The sequence below is a fragment of the Podarcis filfolensis genome (assembly GCF_964270895.1).
Source record: "Podarcis filfolensis genome assembly, chromosome: 13".
Classification (NCBI taxonomy): Eukaryota; Metazoa; Chordata; class Lepidosauria; order Squamata; family Lacertidae; genus Podarcis; species Podarcis filfolensis.
The window spans coordinates 3418629-3434844 of NC_139615.1; the positions used below are offsets into that span (position 1 = coordinate 3418629).

Here is a 16216-nt window from a genome sequence, read left to right on the forward strand (position 1 = left end):
TAAATATTGACATCCTGGGCATCTTTGAACTAAAATGGATGGGAATGGGCGAATTCAGTTTGGATGACCATCATTTCTACTACTGTGGGCAAGAATCCCGTAAAAGAAATGGAGTGGCCCTCATAGTCAACAAAAGAGTGGCGAAAGCTGTACTGGGATGCAATCTCAAAAATGATAGAATGATCTTGATACGAATCCAAGGCAGACCTTTTAGCATCACAGTAATCCAAGTTTTTCTTGGGCTCCATGATCACTACAGATGGTGACAGCAGTCATGAAATTAAAAGACGCCTGCTTCTTGGGAGAAAAGCAATGACAAACCTAGACAGCATCTTAAAAAGCAGAGACATCACCTTGCCAACAAAGGTCCGTATAGTTAAAGCTCTGGTTTTCCCAGTAGTGATGTATGGAAGTGAGAGCTGGACCATATAGAAGGCTGATGGCCGAAGAATGGATGCTTTTGAATTCTGGTGCTGGAGGAGACTCTGGAGAGTCCCATGGACTGCAAGAAGATCAGACCTCTCCATTCTGAAGGAAATCAGCCCTGAGTGCTCCCTGGAAGGACAGATCCTGAAGCTGAGGCTCCAAGACTTTGGCCACCTCATGAGAAGAGAAGACTCCCTGGAAAAGACCCTGATGTTGGGAAAGATGGAGGGCACAAGGAGAAGGGAACGACAGAGGACGAGATGGTGGGACAGTGTTCTCGAAGCTACAAACATGAGTCTGACCAAACTGCAGGAGGCAGTGGAAGACAGGAGTGCCTGGCGTGCTCTGGTCCAGGGGGTCACCAAGAGTCGGACATGACTAAACAACAACAACAAGGCTTGCTAAGATGTATAAAACTGAACCAGATAAGCGCTGGAGATGCAATGAGGTTGAGGGAATGTTCTTTCATATGTGGTGGACCTGTGAAAGGGTAAAAGAGTATCGGGAAATAGTCCATAATGAATTGAAAAACATGTTCAAAAGCACTTTTCCAAAAAAAAAAACAGCCCGTAGTCTTTTTTGTTGGGGATAATTCAGATGGAAATTCCCAGGCATCAAAAAAGGTTATTTATGTATGCCACTACTGCAGCCTGGTTTTGTTAGCCCCAAAATGGAAAATGAGCGAGGTCCCAACCAAAGAAGAATAGCAATATGATGGAATATGCGCAGCTTGCAGACTTAACATATAGAATAAGAGAACCAGAAGAACATACGTTTAGAGCAGACTGGAAAATATTTATTTGAAGGTCCCAAGTCGTAAGGTGGTTAGATTGGTCTCAACTAGGGCCAGGGCCTTTTCGGCCGTGGCCCCAACTTGATGGAATGCTCTGTCACAAGAGACCAGGGCCCTGCGGGACTTGACATCTTTCTGCAGGGCCTGCAAGACAGAGCTGTTCTACCTGGCCTTTGGTTTGGACTCAGTTTGACCCTTATGTTTCCCTCCCCTTATGGTTTTGATCTATGAGCAACTCTTAAAATGAGGCTGCATTTTAAATTGTATTTTAACCTGTATTTTAAATTGCCCCCCCTTTCTATTATGTTTTTATTGCAATTATATTGGTGTTAGCTGCCCTGAGCCTGGCTCTGGCTGGGGAGGGCGGGGTATAAATAAAAATTATTGTTGTTATTATTATTCTTCTTCTTCTTATTATTATTATTATTAGGGGGAAATTGTGCACACTTGAAAACGTTGGCAGCATTAAGATAAATTCAACAGTGTAAATGAGTTTTGATGGGTGTGATAATGGAATAGTGAATGGTTTGGTTTATGTAAAATATGCAGGGATTTAATGATATGGAAAATGAGCCATGGAAAGAGAAGAAGGGAAGTCGTTGATGTTTTAAGGATGTTTAAATGAGTACAGCGGTGCCCCGCAAGACGAACGCCTCGCAAGATGAAAAACCCGCTAGATGAAAGGGTTTTCCGTTTTGGAGGCGCTTCGCAAAACGAATTTCCCTATGGGCTTCCTTCGCAAGACGAAAGCCCATAGGGAAATCTCCAGGACAGCGGGGAAGTGCAGTGCGTCTTCCCCACTGTCCTCGGACCTCCTCCGAAGGCTGGCGGTGGGGCGGAGAGACCTTCTCCCCGCGCCAGCCTTCGGATGGCTGTCCTGAAGACTTGCGGTGGGAGGAGGGTTTTCCTTCCCACCGCCAACATTCAGAATGCTGTTCTGAATGTTGGCGGTGGGGAGGAAAAACCCTCCTCCCACCGCAAGCCCCGGGAACAGAGGAGAAGCGCTGCGCGCCTTCCCCTCTGTTCCCGTACCTGTCCTGAAGGCTTGCGGTGGGGAGAAAAGCCCTTCTCCGCACCGCCAGCCTGGCAAGCGGTCTCCATAGGAACGCATTAATTGATTTTCAATGCATTCCTATGGGAAACCGTGCTTCGCAAGACGAAAAACTTGCAAGAAGAAAAAACTTGCGGAACGAATTAATTTCGTCTTGCGAGGCACCACTGTATTCTGAATTGTAAAACAGAAAATTGACCTCCTCCCCTTCTGCCCTTTCTCCCCCAGATCTCCTTCCGCTCCCCGACGACCTATCGGAAGGCAACAACCAGCTGTCTCCCAGCAGCCCGTCCTCAGTGGCCTCCGGGAGCGACCTGCGTTTCCACCACCTGCACGGGAACAACGCCGTCATCACCAACGGCGGGCGCACGGCGCTGCGGCAGAATTGCCGGAGCGAGTTCAACGACGCCATCGTCATCTCGAACCGGTCAGTGGACAAGCGGAGGCAGGCAGCGGCGCTTCTCTTTCCCTGCCAGTCCCAAAACTATGCACCTCTTTTCGGGGAATCGTGCCGCAACCTGAGGCTTAGAAGCACAGGAAGCGGTTTGCACCCAGCAAAACTTTTATAATAAGAGTTCCAAGTCTAAATAGCAGGACTATTTTCTGTACATGTCAAGAACGGCTTTGGCTGGTGGATGTGTTTGGCTGTAACGCTAAACTGTGGTTTAATGTTACAGGAAAGAGTTATTTTTTATATCATTTTATTTTTTGTTTTGACAAAGTAATAAGAATAAATAAATAAGAATAAAAATGTGCACCCCATCCCCATTGCAACTATCCAACTCGCCCCCCCCCCCGAATTTTTTAAAAAACATTTTTTAAAATTCATTTTCACTTTTAGCTTTTAGCATCATCCATAAATCACAATCATTTTAGAAATAGGATTCTCAGAATCCCTGAACTTCCCTCCCCCTCTTCCATGGTTTCCCCAGATATGCTTTTCAAACTGCATCATATCTTATTCTCCATATTGTCTTAAAACTCATTTTTTTGGTCATATTCTCTCTTCATTGCAAGTGTTTTCAAAATCCTGCTGTTTTCACTTCTTTACAGTGTTCTTACAGTATTCTTAAAAAAGTTCCCCATTCTTGGTTAAATTTATTGTCCTCTTGATCTCTGATTTTCCTGGTCATTTTCGCCAATTTGGCGTAGTCCATCATCTTTATCTGCCATTTGTTTGTAGGTAGATTATCCTCCTTCCATCTTTGGGCACCAACTTCCCAAAATTTCAACACCTCTTGAGATGGTTCGACCCCTTTCCATTTTAACAGTACAAATTCTACAAACACTCTCCATATCCCCTCAAAATCATTCCTCCTGCGTATTCCCCTTCTTACTTTATTCTTTATTCTTCCCCTTCTTACTTTAATGGCTCATGTTAATTTATCATAAGTAGGTAGACATGCCTGGACTAGAGGATCCTTGGAGCGCCTTCCAATTCTATGATTCTATGATTCTTTTCTTTCCCCCTTTTCTATTTTTCAATTTCATTTTTTATTTTGGCAAAGAATTAATCATAAATAAATAAGAATGAAAATGTGCACCCCACCACTGAGACCATTCCATTGTAATCACCCAACCTCCCAAAATCTCAACACCTCTTCCGGTGGTTTGACTCCTTTCCTTTTTGACACTACAAATTCTACAAACACCTTCCGTATACAGTACCCTCAAAATCAATTCTCCTGCGTATTCCCCATCTTACCTTAACAGCACATGTTAATTTATAATTAATAGCTATATCCCACACCTCTTTATACCATTCTTCCATTTTATATTCCCCTTGCGCCTTCCGCTTCCTAGCTATAATAACTTGTGCAGCCGTCAATAAATTTGTGAGCAATTCCTTCATAGCCTGCGAACCTTCCACCCCATCGTAATTCGAAAATAATGCTGCCTCTGGGCTCTGGGTCAGCTTTATCTCAGTGATTTCTGTTTTCTCCTTAAAACCCTTTGCCAGAAAAAATGTACATATTTACACCCCCACCACATGTGAACATAAGTCCCAGTTTCCTGGCATCCCCTCCAACATAACACCGAATATTCCTTGTTTGTGTGATTTAATCTGACTGGTGTTAAATGCCATCTCCAAACTAATTCATAATAATTTTCTTTTATCCTTATAGACAACATTTTGCAATGTACGATTCTCCCACATTCTCCCACACCTCTTTTAATTGATCTTGTTACTCCTCCATTTCTACTAATATTTTATAAATTTCACTGGTTTCCCCTTTTATAACTATATTTTCTTCTTTATCTCCCCTTTTTATAGTCTTTTCTTTCAAATTTTGTTTATTCTTTGCAGTTCTTCTTTTCCCTTAACCACTTCCTTGTCCGTTGCTCCAGTTGTATACAGTTAAACCAAGTTGTTTTGCTTCTTGCCAGAGCTTCTCTGGAAAGAGTTCTTATGGAGGACCCTCCTTTTATTCCACTGCAGGCCCCTCCGAGACGGGGAGCTCTTTGAGATCGTCATTCAGAAGATGGTGGATCGCTGGTCTGGCTCCATCGAAGCAGGTGAGGAATACAGGGAGGTCGAAAAGGAGCACAATAGCCTCTCTTTCTTCCCTTGGAGGGGCGTTGACTCTTCTTGTGTCATTCCCAAAGCAAAGGAAGGATTAGACTCTGATTAATAACACACAGAGGCTTGAACCAGCAAAACTCTGGGTAAAAAGGTAAAGGGACCCCTGACCACTAGGTCCATTCGTGTCCGACTCTGGGGTTGCGGCGCTCATCTCGCTTTACAGGCCGAGGGAGTCGGCGTACAGCTTCCGGGTCATGTGGCCAGCATGACTAAGCCGCTTCTGGCGAACCAGAGCAGCGCACAGAAACGCCGTTTACCTTCCCGCCGGAGCGGTACCTATTTATCTACTAGCACTTGGACGTGCTTTCGAACTGCTAGGTTGGCAGGAGCTGGGGCAGAGCAACGGGAGCTCACCCCGTCGCGGGGATTCAAACCGCCGACCTTCGGCAAGTCCTAGGCTCAGTGGTTTAACCCACAGCGCCACCCGCGTCCTGGCCCGTATGATCTATCTAAAGATTAAACTACATCAAAGTAACCTACTATCTTTATGCACTGAGGGTGCCTGATGAAGCAACTGGGCTGTGTACGTGACTTGCTAAGCAAGAGAAATAGGACAGGGATGCAGAGGTATGGATTGATGAAAAATCATATCAAAATGTCTCAAAGCCAGTCAACGCAATGCTTTCAGTGCTGACACAAATGGCTCGCTCTGTATTTTTTCTAATTTCTCATAGCAATCCCACCTGATCACTACACTTCTTTAACCCCCCCTTCTCCCTTCCCCCCCTTCCTAGGGGTCACTGCCATCCGTCCAGAGGACCTGGAGTTCCCCAACACAATGACCGATATCGATTACGACACGTGGATGCTAAGGTGAGTAATAATTATTATTATGTGTTTTGTTGATGTCTCACTGTGGCGATCACACACAGGGCCCCCGGACGTTTGACGGTCTATTGACCCTGTGCCACCACTGCGATTGCTTTCTTCGCTGCCACCACCCCGCTTCTCACGGGGACACACGGAGTCCAGATAATTGTTAACATTAACAAATAATCAAGTTTATTTTTAAACGCAGGAACAAGCGTATGGTTTCGGTTTATTTTTCTCTTGTTGGTTTATTAATCTCCGTTCCTAACAACTCCAAACTGATTATTCCAACTGTCTATCTGACTCAACCTAACAGTTCCTCTTACTCTCTCACAATACAACTTGACCAACCCACACCTAATCCTCCCTCTTCCTTCTCCAACTCCCAAACCTCAACTGACTTTCAAAACCTCCCACTCTAACTTTTATTCCCCCCTTGCATTCTCACTGGCCAATCACATCACACTCATTTTAACCCTTTCCTTATGACCCACCTAGGAGGCAAACGCCACACTCACCTTTTCCCCCAAGGAGCTTAAGGGAGTGTATGTAGTTCTCCCCCCCCCTTTTTTATCCTCACAACAGCCCTGAGAGGTAGGCCAGGCTGAGAGTGAGTGTCTAGCCCAAAATCACTCAGAATCATGGCTGAGTAGGGGTTTGAACCCCAGTGTCCGAGGTCCCTGCCTGGCGCTCCGGCCCAGTGTTTCTCAAACTCAGGTTTCCAGCTACTGTTGGACTACAACTCCCATCATCCCTGCTCACCGGCCCTGCTTAGCTAGGGATGATGGGATTTGTAGTCCCAACAACAGCTGGAGTCCCGAGTTTGAGAAACCAGTGCTCTAACCCAGGCATAGGCAACCTTCGGCCCTCCAGATGTTTTGGACTACAATTCCCATCATCCCTGACCACTGTGGGAAGGGGGTCCCACAGCAGAGGAAGGAGCGCCACGCAGACTCATCTTTTCTCTTTCTCTTCCTCCCTCCCAGCGGCACAGCCATCATGCAGGACGGGAACACCATGCGCAACAATTACGGCTGCGACCTGGACTCCCTGACCACCGGGTCGCGCATTGGAATGATGCGCACGGCCAAGGGGGACCTGCACTACTTCATCAACGGCGTCGACCAGGGGGTGGCCTGCTCGGGGCTGCCACCAGGGAAGGGTAAGGGCACGAGGGGCTGGGAGGGAGGGCGAGACGTCTGCTTGTCCCGGGTTCAAGTCCCGCCAACGGCATCTCCAGGCAGGGCTGGGAGAGACACTCCTGAAACTTTGGATCATCTCTGCCAGTCGGGATAGACAAGGCTGAGCTTAGTCTGCTCAAGGCAGGTCCCAGTGTTGTGCAACAAAACAACACCACAAACTGGCTTATAAGTCTAAAACCAAATTTACTAGAATAATAATTAGAATAGAGATAGACTTGTAACCATTCAAGCAGCAAACATACTCAGGTGCCATGTGCAAAACAAAGCCTGGAGATACTGTAAACATGGAGTGGATAAATGTACAACTGTATCTTAAAAAGTTACATGTGCAGTAAACGTTGTACAGACTGGATAAATGAACCGTTCAACAAGTAGCGTAAGTCCAGTCACAGAACGGCAACCCCGTGCCACCACAACGGCAAGGGTAGCACACTGGAGAAAGTTTTTCAAAGCTGTTTTTCAAAGATTGCACTGGATGAGATGTTCTTCAGTAAGTCTTGAGTTGGAAACGCAAAACCGTATGCATGGATCAATCACGGGAAGGCAAATCAAAGCCGCCACCCTGGGGAGACGAACGCAGGTGGGCAAAAGGAGACTTGTTCTCCGGATATATTACAGGTTTCACTACACGCTTCATCAGTCCGAAAAGCCAGAGTTGGAAGGGACCCCCAGAGTCATCTAGTCCAACCTGCTCTAGTGCAGAAATCTCAACTAAGCATCCACGACAGATAGCCTTCTCTCCAGTCTAAAAATGCCCAACTCCCTCCACCGTTCCTCATCTGGCTTGGCTTCCAGACCCTTGGTCATCTTTTCTGCTAAACCAGCCTTTCTCTCCCTTCTGCCTCCCCCCCCCCGCCAAAAAAACCCCCACCCTGTCCGCTGCAGAGGTCTACGCCGTGGTTGATCTGTACGGCCAGTGCGTCCAGGTGTCCATCACCAGTGCCACGGGGCCTATGGACAACAGCCTGTCCACCAGCAACATCACTGAGAAGTCGTTCCCCATCCATTCGCCAGGTGAGAACCGTTGCTCAGGTGAGAACACCTGCTTCCATCCTTGGCATCGTCTCCAGGCAAGACTGGGAACGCTCCCTGCCTGGAACCCCACAGAGCGCTATTCTGGACTCAGTACAGGACCACTAACTATAATTATTTTATTATTTGTACCCTGTCCAACTTGACTAGGTTGCCCCAGCCACTCTGGGCCACTTCTGACGGAATTAAAAGCATAATAAAATATCAAACGGGTGGTATTTAACACCCACCAGGTTGGCAACAATGTCTTTTAAAATGTCTAGAAAAGAAAAAGGTATATGTTGGAAGTGTAATGAAAATAAGCGGTCTTTTTTCACATTTGATTGTCCTGTAAAACAATTAAGGAATATTGGGAAACTATATATAATGAATTAAAAAATATATTTTAAAAAACTTTCCCCCAAACACCTGAGAGTTTCCTCTTGGGGATAGTAACAACAGAGGCCTCAAGGAAACAAAATAGTTTATTACTATATGCCACTGCAGCAGCTAGAACCTTAATGGCACAAAGGTGGAGAACAAGTGTAGTATCCACAAAGGAAGAAAGGCAGTGTAAAATGTTCGAATATGCTGAACTGGCTGGTCTGACGAACAGGATAGGAGAAAACAGAAGATAAGGAATATAAGGAGGAGTGGATAATGTTTACTGAATATTTTAAGAACCAGTGCAGACAAATACGTAGCTTAGCAGGTCTCGAGTGAATCCAGCAGAGTTGAAATAGATAGAGTATTTAATAGATAACAAATTGGATGATTAAAAACAAGTGCATTATGCGGAGTAGTAGAAAAGCAAAACGAACCAGGAAAAGTGTGGAAGGGAAGTCATATGGTATATGTATACATGCGGTATTTGGTACAAAGTTGTAAGTGGGACAGAGGGAGGGGGAAGGAAGGAGGGGGGTTAAATATGCTCCCTGTTTTTGAAAATGCAAATTAAACGAAAGAAAGAAAACACCAAACATTAAAAACTTCTCGATTCAGAGATGTCTTCAGATGTCTTCTGAAAGTCAGATAGTTGTTTATTTCCTTGACATCTGACGGGAGGGCGTTCCACAGGGCAGGCACCACCACCGAGAAGGCCCTCTGCCTGGTTCCCTGTAACTTGGCTTCTCGCAGTGAGGGAACTGCCAGAAGACCCTCGGAGCTGGACCTCAGTGTCCGGGCTGAATGATGGGGGTGGAGACGCTCCTTCAGGTCTACTGGGCCTTTGAGGCCGTTTAGGGCTTTCAAAGTCAGCACCGACACTTTGAATTGTGCTCGGAAACGTACTGGGAGCCAATGTAGGTCTTTCAAGACCGGTGTTATGTGGTCTCGGCGGCCGCCCCCAGTCCCCAGTCTGGCTGCCACATTCTGGATTAATTGCAGTTTCCGGGTCACCTTCAAAGGTAGCCCCACGTAGAGCGTATTGCAGTAGTCCAAGCGGGAGATAACTTCCTCTCTCCTGCCACCACCACAAGTCAGCTTGGAATCTTTTCCATCCTTTGTGCCTGCCCATCTTGTTGCTGCCGCGCAACCTTCCTCCGTCCCCCGGCATAGTTGTACGCTTGTCCCCTGACCTTTCTTTTTTCACCCCCTCCAGTCCCCGGCATCGCCCACCGTTTCCACAGCAGCTGCGGCAAGAACGTGGCCTTTCAGGACGATGGCTGCCGGGCTGTGCGGGTGGCTGGCTATTGCCACGGCATCGTCTTCAGCATGAAGGAACTGAAGACGGACGAGATCTTTGAGGTGAGGACTGCATGCGCGAGGAAACACTTGCGTGTCTGGAGGAGGAAGGTAAAGGGTAAAGGGACCCCTGACCATTAGGTCCAGTCGTGGCCGACTCTGGGGTTGCGGCACTCATCTCGCTTTATTGGCCGAGGGAGCCGGCGTACAGCTTCCGGGTCATGTGGCCAGCAGGACTAAGCCGCTTCTGGCGAACCAGAGCAGCGCACGGAAACGCCGTTTACCTTCCCGCCAGAGCGGTACCTCTTTATCTACTTGCACTTTGACGTGCTTTCGAACTGCTAGGTTGGCAGGAGCAGGGACTGAGCAACGGGAGCTCACCCCGTCACGGGGCTTCCGAACCGCCGACCTTCTGATCGGCAAGTCCTAGGCTCTGTGGTTTAACCCACAGCGCCACCTGCGTCCCTTTTGTGGAGGAGGAAAGAGCTGTGCAAATTCAGCTACAGCATTCCTCTTTCCTGGTTCTGAAAAAATTGTAGCTGTGGCTGTTATGCTTCTCGGTGATCCACAGCCAGATCCTCTCTCTGCCCTTCGTCTCTCCCTCTTCTCCCCCAGTTCCTTTTTTAAGAGAACTTAAGTTTTGGAACTGAATTTGACTGGGGAATTGCAAATGCGACTTACAAATGCTTTTAAATATGAACATAAGTACAATGGTACCTTGGCTCTCAAACTTAATCCGTTCCAGAAGTCCGTTCCGAAACCAAAGCATTCCCAAACCAAGGCACGCTTTCCCATAGAAAGTAATGCAAAATGGATTAATCCGTTCCAGACTTTTAAAAACAACCCCTAAAACAGCCATTTCACATGAATTTTACTATCTTAATGAGACTGTTGATCCATAAAACGAAAACAATAAACCATGTACTGCAGTCACACAAACAATCAGTAGCTGAACTGGGTTCCACACAGTCACAAAAACAAAAAATGGACCCAAAAATATGCAAAACAAATAGCAAAAACAGACAGACCTCAGCATAACCCTCAAATCGTCAGCACGGCACTCAAATTAAAAGTGTAACCCTGAAAACGGAGCACGTTCAGCTTCCGGAAAAAGTTCGCAAACCGGAACACTTACTTCCAGGTTTGCAGAGTTTTGGTTCCAAGTTGTTTGAGTACCAAGGCGTTTGAGAACCAAGGGACCACTGTAAATCTAAATCAAACAAGTGTTGGGAATGTAAAGAGAAAGGAGGTTTTTTTTTATCGTATGTGGTGGTCTTGTAGCAAGGTTACTGGGAAATGATAGATAACGAATTGGGAAGGATGTTTAAAATCACTTTTGTAAAAAAAACGCCAGAAGCTTTTCTTTGGGCAATTATAGGGATAGAACTATCTAAATTGGGACCGCTGTGCATGCCCTGTTGAGCTCTCCCCTCCCCCTCTAGGTGAAGATAGACGAGCTGGACGAGAAGTGGGCGGGCTCTGTCCACGTGGGCCTGACCACCCTGCTGCCCTTGGACGCTCCGTACACAGTGGCGGGGCTGCCGTCGTCCCTCCTGGACCTCCGCTCCAAGGTGACCTGGCTGGTGACAGGATCCGAGGTGCGTCGGAACGGCATCCTCCAGAAGCAGAACTACGGGTGCTCTCTGGAGCGCCTTGGAGTGAGTGCAGAGCTTTTGTTTTTCTGGGTGTGGGGGACAGGCCTGGTGGAAGATTAAGGGATCCTCTGCATAGGAATGGATTTAGACACTGGGAGAAGAGGTAAAGGGACCCCTGACCATTAGGGCCAGTCGTGGCCAACTCTGGGGTTGCGGCGCTCATCTCGCTTTACTGGCCGAGGGACCCGGCGTACAGCTTCCGGGTCATGTGGCCAGCAGGACTAAGCCGCTTCTGGCGAACCAGAGCAGCGCACAGAAACACCGTTTACCTTCCCGCCGGAGCGGTACCTATTTATCTACTTGCACTGGTGTGCTTTCGAACTGCGAGGTTGGCAGGAGCAGGGACCGAGCAACGGGAGCTCACCCCGTCACGGGGATTTGAACCGCCGACCTTCTGATCGGCAAGCCCTAGGCTCTGTGGTTTAACCCACAGCGCCACCCGCGTCCCTGGGAGAAGATGTATTGCTTCATTATTACCCTTCCTTGCTCGTGTGAGTGAATTCAGCAGAGTGCTGCCCTTTGCAGCTTTAATAATAATATCAATAACAACAACAATAATAATAAATTTATTACTTATATCCCGCCCATCTGGCTGGGCTTCCCCAGCCACTCTGTGCAGCTCACAGGAAAATATAAAAACAAGAAAACATCAAACATTAAAAACTTCCCGAAACAGGGCTGCCTTCAGATGTCTTCTAAAAGTTGTGTAGTTCTTTATTTCCTTGACATCTGAAGGGAGGGCGCCACTACCGAGAAGGCCCTCTGCCTGGTTCCCTGTAACTTCGCCTTTCGCAGTGAGGGAACCAGCAGAAGACCCTCAGAGGAGGACCTCAGTGCCCGAGCTGAGCAATGAGGTTGGAGGCGCTCCTTCAGCTATCCTTCAGCTATACGAGGTGAGACGAGGAGGATTTAACCTTCTAGAACAGCCTTTCTCAACCTGTGGGTCCCCAGATGTTGTTGGACTACAACTCCCATCATCCCTGAGCTCTGGCCTTGCTAGCTAGGGGTGGTGGGAGTTGTAGTTCAACAACATCTGGGGACCCACAGGTTGAGAAAGGCTGTTCTAGAAGCAATAATCCAGAATGCTTTAAGGCAGAGTGGATTTCCCCTTATATCACCCCTTTCCGCCTCCTTAAAAATAACAACTGCACACACATTGTTTTGTGAAGATGTAAAAGTCGTATTTACTTACATAACCTAGGCCTTGAAACAGCAGTTATAACAGCAAACGGAAGGCAGGTTTATAACTATCAAAGTCTCAAAAGTACAAAATGGTGTCTGAGCTGCAGAGCTCAGACTTGAATGTGTGATCAGCTGGGAGGCATGATGGGGCAAGAGAGAGAGAGAGAGAGAGAGATGCTTAGGCAGGAAGGAAGTACAGTGGTACCTCGGTTTTCGAGTGTCTCGGAAGCCAAATGTTTTGGTTTTCGAACGCCGAAAACACAGAAGTAAATGCTTCCGTTTTCAAACGAGCTTCGGAAGTTGAACGGCTTCCTCTGCGTTTTTTCCCCAATTTTCTCCATTGACTTTGTCAGCTGCCCTTTGTGCCTCAGTTGTCGAACATTTTGGCAGTCGAACAGTGTTCCAGAACGGGTGGCGTTCGACAACTGAGGTACCACTGTATAGGGTGTTACATAAGGTGACCAGATTTTTTCCAATGAATCTGGGGGCACTTTTCAACTTCAGTGGATTTTGTATGGGGGCTGATTTGTAAATCTGGAGACCGTCCCCGGGGAACGGGGATGTCTGGTAACCTTAGTGTTACAGCTTCCTGCCAAGATAGACAAAGGAAGCAATCTCACAGAGTTCTGTAGCATTCCCAAAGCAAGGAAGGATTGGACTCTGGTTAATAGAATACACCCGAGGCTTGACCAGCAAGACTGGGAGGAGGTGCCAATAATAATAATTTTTTTTTTTTTTAAAAGATATTTATTGAAGTTTTACAAAAGCATAAGTTTACAAAATAAAAAAAGGTCATATAAAAAGAAAAAGATACAAAAACGAGAACATAGAAAAATGCATGAAAAAGAAAAAAGAAGAATAAAAATACAAAATACAAAAGACAAATAGCTAAAAAAGAATTAAAAACAAATCCGTTTTTTGTAACTTTGAACTCATTAGCTTATTTCCTTGGCCTCCTCACACCTCCCCTTTTTGTATTCCCATTTAAATAATCAAATCAGCAAATCCTTACCCTCTTTCGTTTATCTTAACTCTGTATCTTAACATATTATAACTCTATATTTTCATCCATTATCAATTCATTTTTGCATATTCTTATTAACTTTGTTGCTAATGCCACTTATTTTCAATCCAACATCGGTGCCAATAATAATTCCTGTCCTCCCCTCGGCCCAGGTCGTTTTATTCACAAAAGAACTTTTTACACAGTGTTCATAAGAACCCATCAGATTTCCTCTGAGCATTTCAAAAAACCCCACATGGGGACAAAGTTAAAGTTAAAACTACAAACTATTTCCTACTTGAGCATGCATAGTAGTCCAGAGTAAATAAAATAGGAATAAAAGGAGGAATGCATTCAGCAAAACCCCGGGGGCCATAAACAGGAATAAACAGGAGAGACAGGATGGCAGTATTTACCATCTCCTTGTGAACTCTCTTCCTGGCCCTTAAGATCTATCTAAAGATTAAACTACGTCAAAGTAACCTACTATCTTTATGTCCTGAGGGTGCCTGATGATGCAACCGGCCTGTGTTTCAGAATGCTTATACGTGCCTGTCAGGATGGAGAAAGCAAATGGCAGAGGTGGAGAGGCCTGTGGGATTCGATCAGAAACTACAGTGGTACCTCGGGTTACATACGCTTCAGGTTACAGACTCTGCTAACCCAGAAATAGTACCTTGGGTTAAGAACTTTGCTTCAGGATGAGAACAGAAATCGTGCTCCAGCGGCACGGCAGCAGCAGGAGGCCCCATTAGCTAAAGCGGTGCCTCAGGTTAAGAACAGTTTCAGGTTAAGAACGGACCTCCGGAACGAATTAAGTACTTAACCCGAGGTGCCACTGTATTGTCAACAAATCAAACCCAGTCAACGCAATGCTTTCGTAGCGGACACAATGGCTTACTTCATTTTTCATAATTCCTCATAGCAATCCCCCACACTCTGGATATTTGCACCCCTACAAGTTCTCTCTAGCAAATTTTACAGGAAATCTCTTTGAGCCTCTGCCCCTCTGCGCGCCCATATGGCAAAGCATGAATTGTTGGTTTGGCGGCAGTTTTGCCCCACACTCTGGGGTCCTCTCAGCTGTCTTTGAAATAAGCAGAGAGGAGAGGCCAGGAGGAGCCTGCGGTTGGGTTGGGTTCGTTGGGGGCGCATATTTGTTAAAGGGAAAGCAGTCCTCGACCGTAGCCAACCAGGCACCCTCTCTGTATTTTGGGCCTTGAATCCCAGCAGACCCGACAGTGACCTTTTCTCTCCTGGACAGGTGGGGAGTCGCGTGGGGGTGAAGCGCTGCACTGACGACACCATGCACATCCTCATCGACGGAGAGGACATGGGGCCAGCGGCGGCTGGAGTGGCCAAGGTAAAGGGCTGGGCACAGACTGAACGTGGCCCTCGCTCCCTCGGTTATTCCCTGAAGTTTCGGTAACTCTGTGCCACACGCTCGATCTGTTTGCAATTGTGTCCCACGAGCCTCCTATGGCATTAGGATTATTAGCCCGCTGATGCCAAAATAGGCTTCCGAGTGGCTTGCAAGTATTTTTGCTGGCTCAGCCCTGGGATGCCCGGTTTTTCTTTCAAAGTAAATCGGAAGGCCGGTTTCCAATTGGGTCTCCGTCATCATGAGCTGGCGAGAGTCTCCTTGTAAACGTGATTCGCTGCCACACCACCTTCGTTGCCCAAAGTGCCGCCGACAATATATCCACAGTGGTGTCGTTAAAATTATTCGGTAACATAGGTGGGCTCTATCCTTTTTTTTAAAAAAAGTTTTTAATTTTCATTTTCACTTTTACCGTTTGACATCATACCTGAATCGTAATCATTTTACAAATAGGATTCTCAGAATCCCCAAACTTCCCTCCATGGTTCCCCCAGATATTATTTTCAAACTGCATCGTATTATATTTCCTTGTTTTGTTAAAACTCAATTTTTATCATAGTTCTCACTTGGCTGCAAGTGTTTTTAAAATCCTGCCAATGTTTTCACTTGTTTACAGTGTTCTTTCAAGTAACTTAAAAAATTCCTCATTCTTGGTTAAATTTATTGTCCTCTTGATCTTTGATTTTCCCGGTCATTTTTGCCAGTCTGGTGTAGTCTATCATCCATAAAGGTAAAGGTAAAGGTACCCCTGCCCGTAAGGGCCAGTCTTGCCAGACTCTAGGGTTGTGCGCTCATCCCACTGTATAGGCCGGGAGCCAGCGCTGTCCGCAGACACTTCCGGGTCACGTGGCCAGCGTGACAAGCTGCATCTGGCAGCCAGCGCAGCACACGGAACGCCGTTTACCTTCCCGCTGGTAAGCGGTCCCTATTTATCTACTTGCACCCGGGGGTGCTTTCGAACTGCTAGGTTGGCAGGCGCTGGGACCGAACGACGAGAGCGCACCCCGCCGCGGGGATTTGAACCGCCGACCATGCGATCGGCAAGTCCTAGGCGCTGAGGTTTTACCCACAGCGCCACCCGCGTCCCGCTCTATCATCCGTAGGTTGGGCTTTATCCATCAGGTCTCTTAGGTTTCCCCATCTCCCTCTTCCTTCACCACCTTCCCTGCAACCCATAAAAACATAAGAGACCCACCAGACTCAGGCCATCAATGTTACTGAGTATTTTTTTTATGACTCCACCGTATTGTGAACTCCCATGAAAGAGACTATCTCTCTTCCTTCAAATAATACGATTCATATTTCTATATAATAATGTATGGAAATGTAGCTGATTATAGTCACCGTATCAGATTATTGTATTTTTTTGCACTTCCTTTCTTTTTTCTTCCTTCACTTATATATTTTATCAACTGAAATTAATTTAATAAAATCT

The 16216-nt window shown here is 46.6% G+C and overlaps 1 protein-coding gene across 1 annotated transcript in view; it reads left to right on the plus strand.

Moving 5' to 3' along the window:
• Nucleotides 1-16216, plus strand: part of NEURL4 (neuralized E3 ubiquitin protein ligase 4) — a gene marked incomplete at its 5' end in the record, with an annotated part of 56696 nt that overhangs the window by 30545 nt on the left and 9935 nt on the right. The window contains 8 exons of the mRNA XM_083584527.1: nucleotides 2499-2697; nucleotides 4711-4787; nucleotides 5589-5667; nucleotides 6651-6826; nucleotides 7752-7880; nucleotides 9478-9623; nucleotides 11003-11218; nucleotides 14665-14825. Of these exons, the coding sequence (XP_083440653.1) occupies nucleotides 2499-2697; nucleotides 4711-4787; nucleotides 5589-5667; nucleotides 6651-6826; nucleotides 7752-7880; nucleotides 9478-9623; nucleotides 11003-11218; nucleotides 14665-14825 (1183 nt within the window). The remainder of the gene's footprint in view (nucleotides 1-2498; nucleotides 2698-4710; nucleotides 4788-5588; nucleotides 5668-6650; nucleotides 6827-7751; nucleotides 7881-9477; nucleotides 9624-11002; nucleotides 11219-14664; nucleotides 14826-16216) is intronic.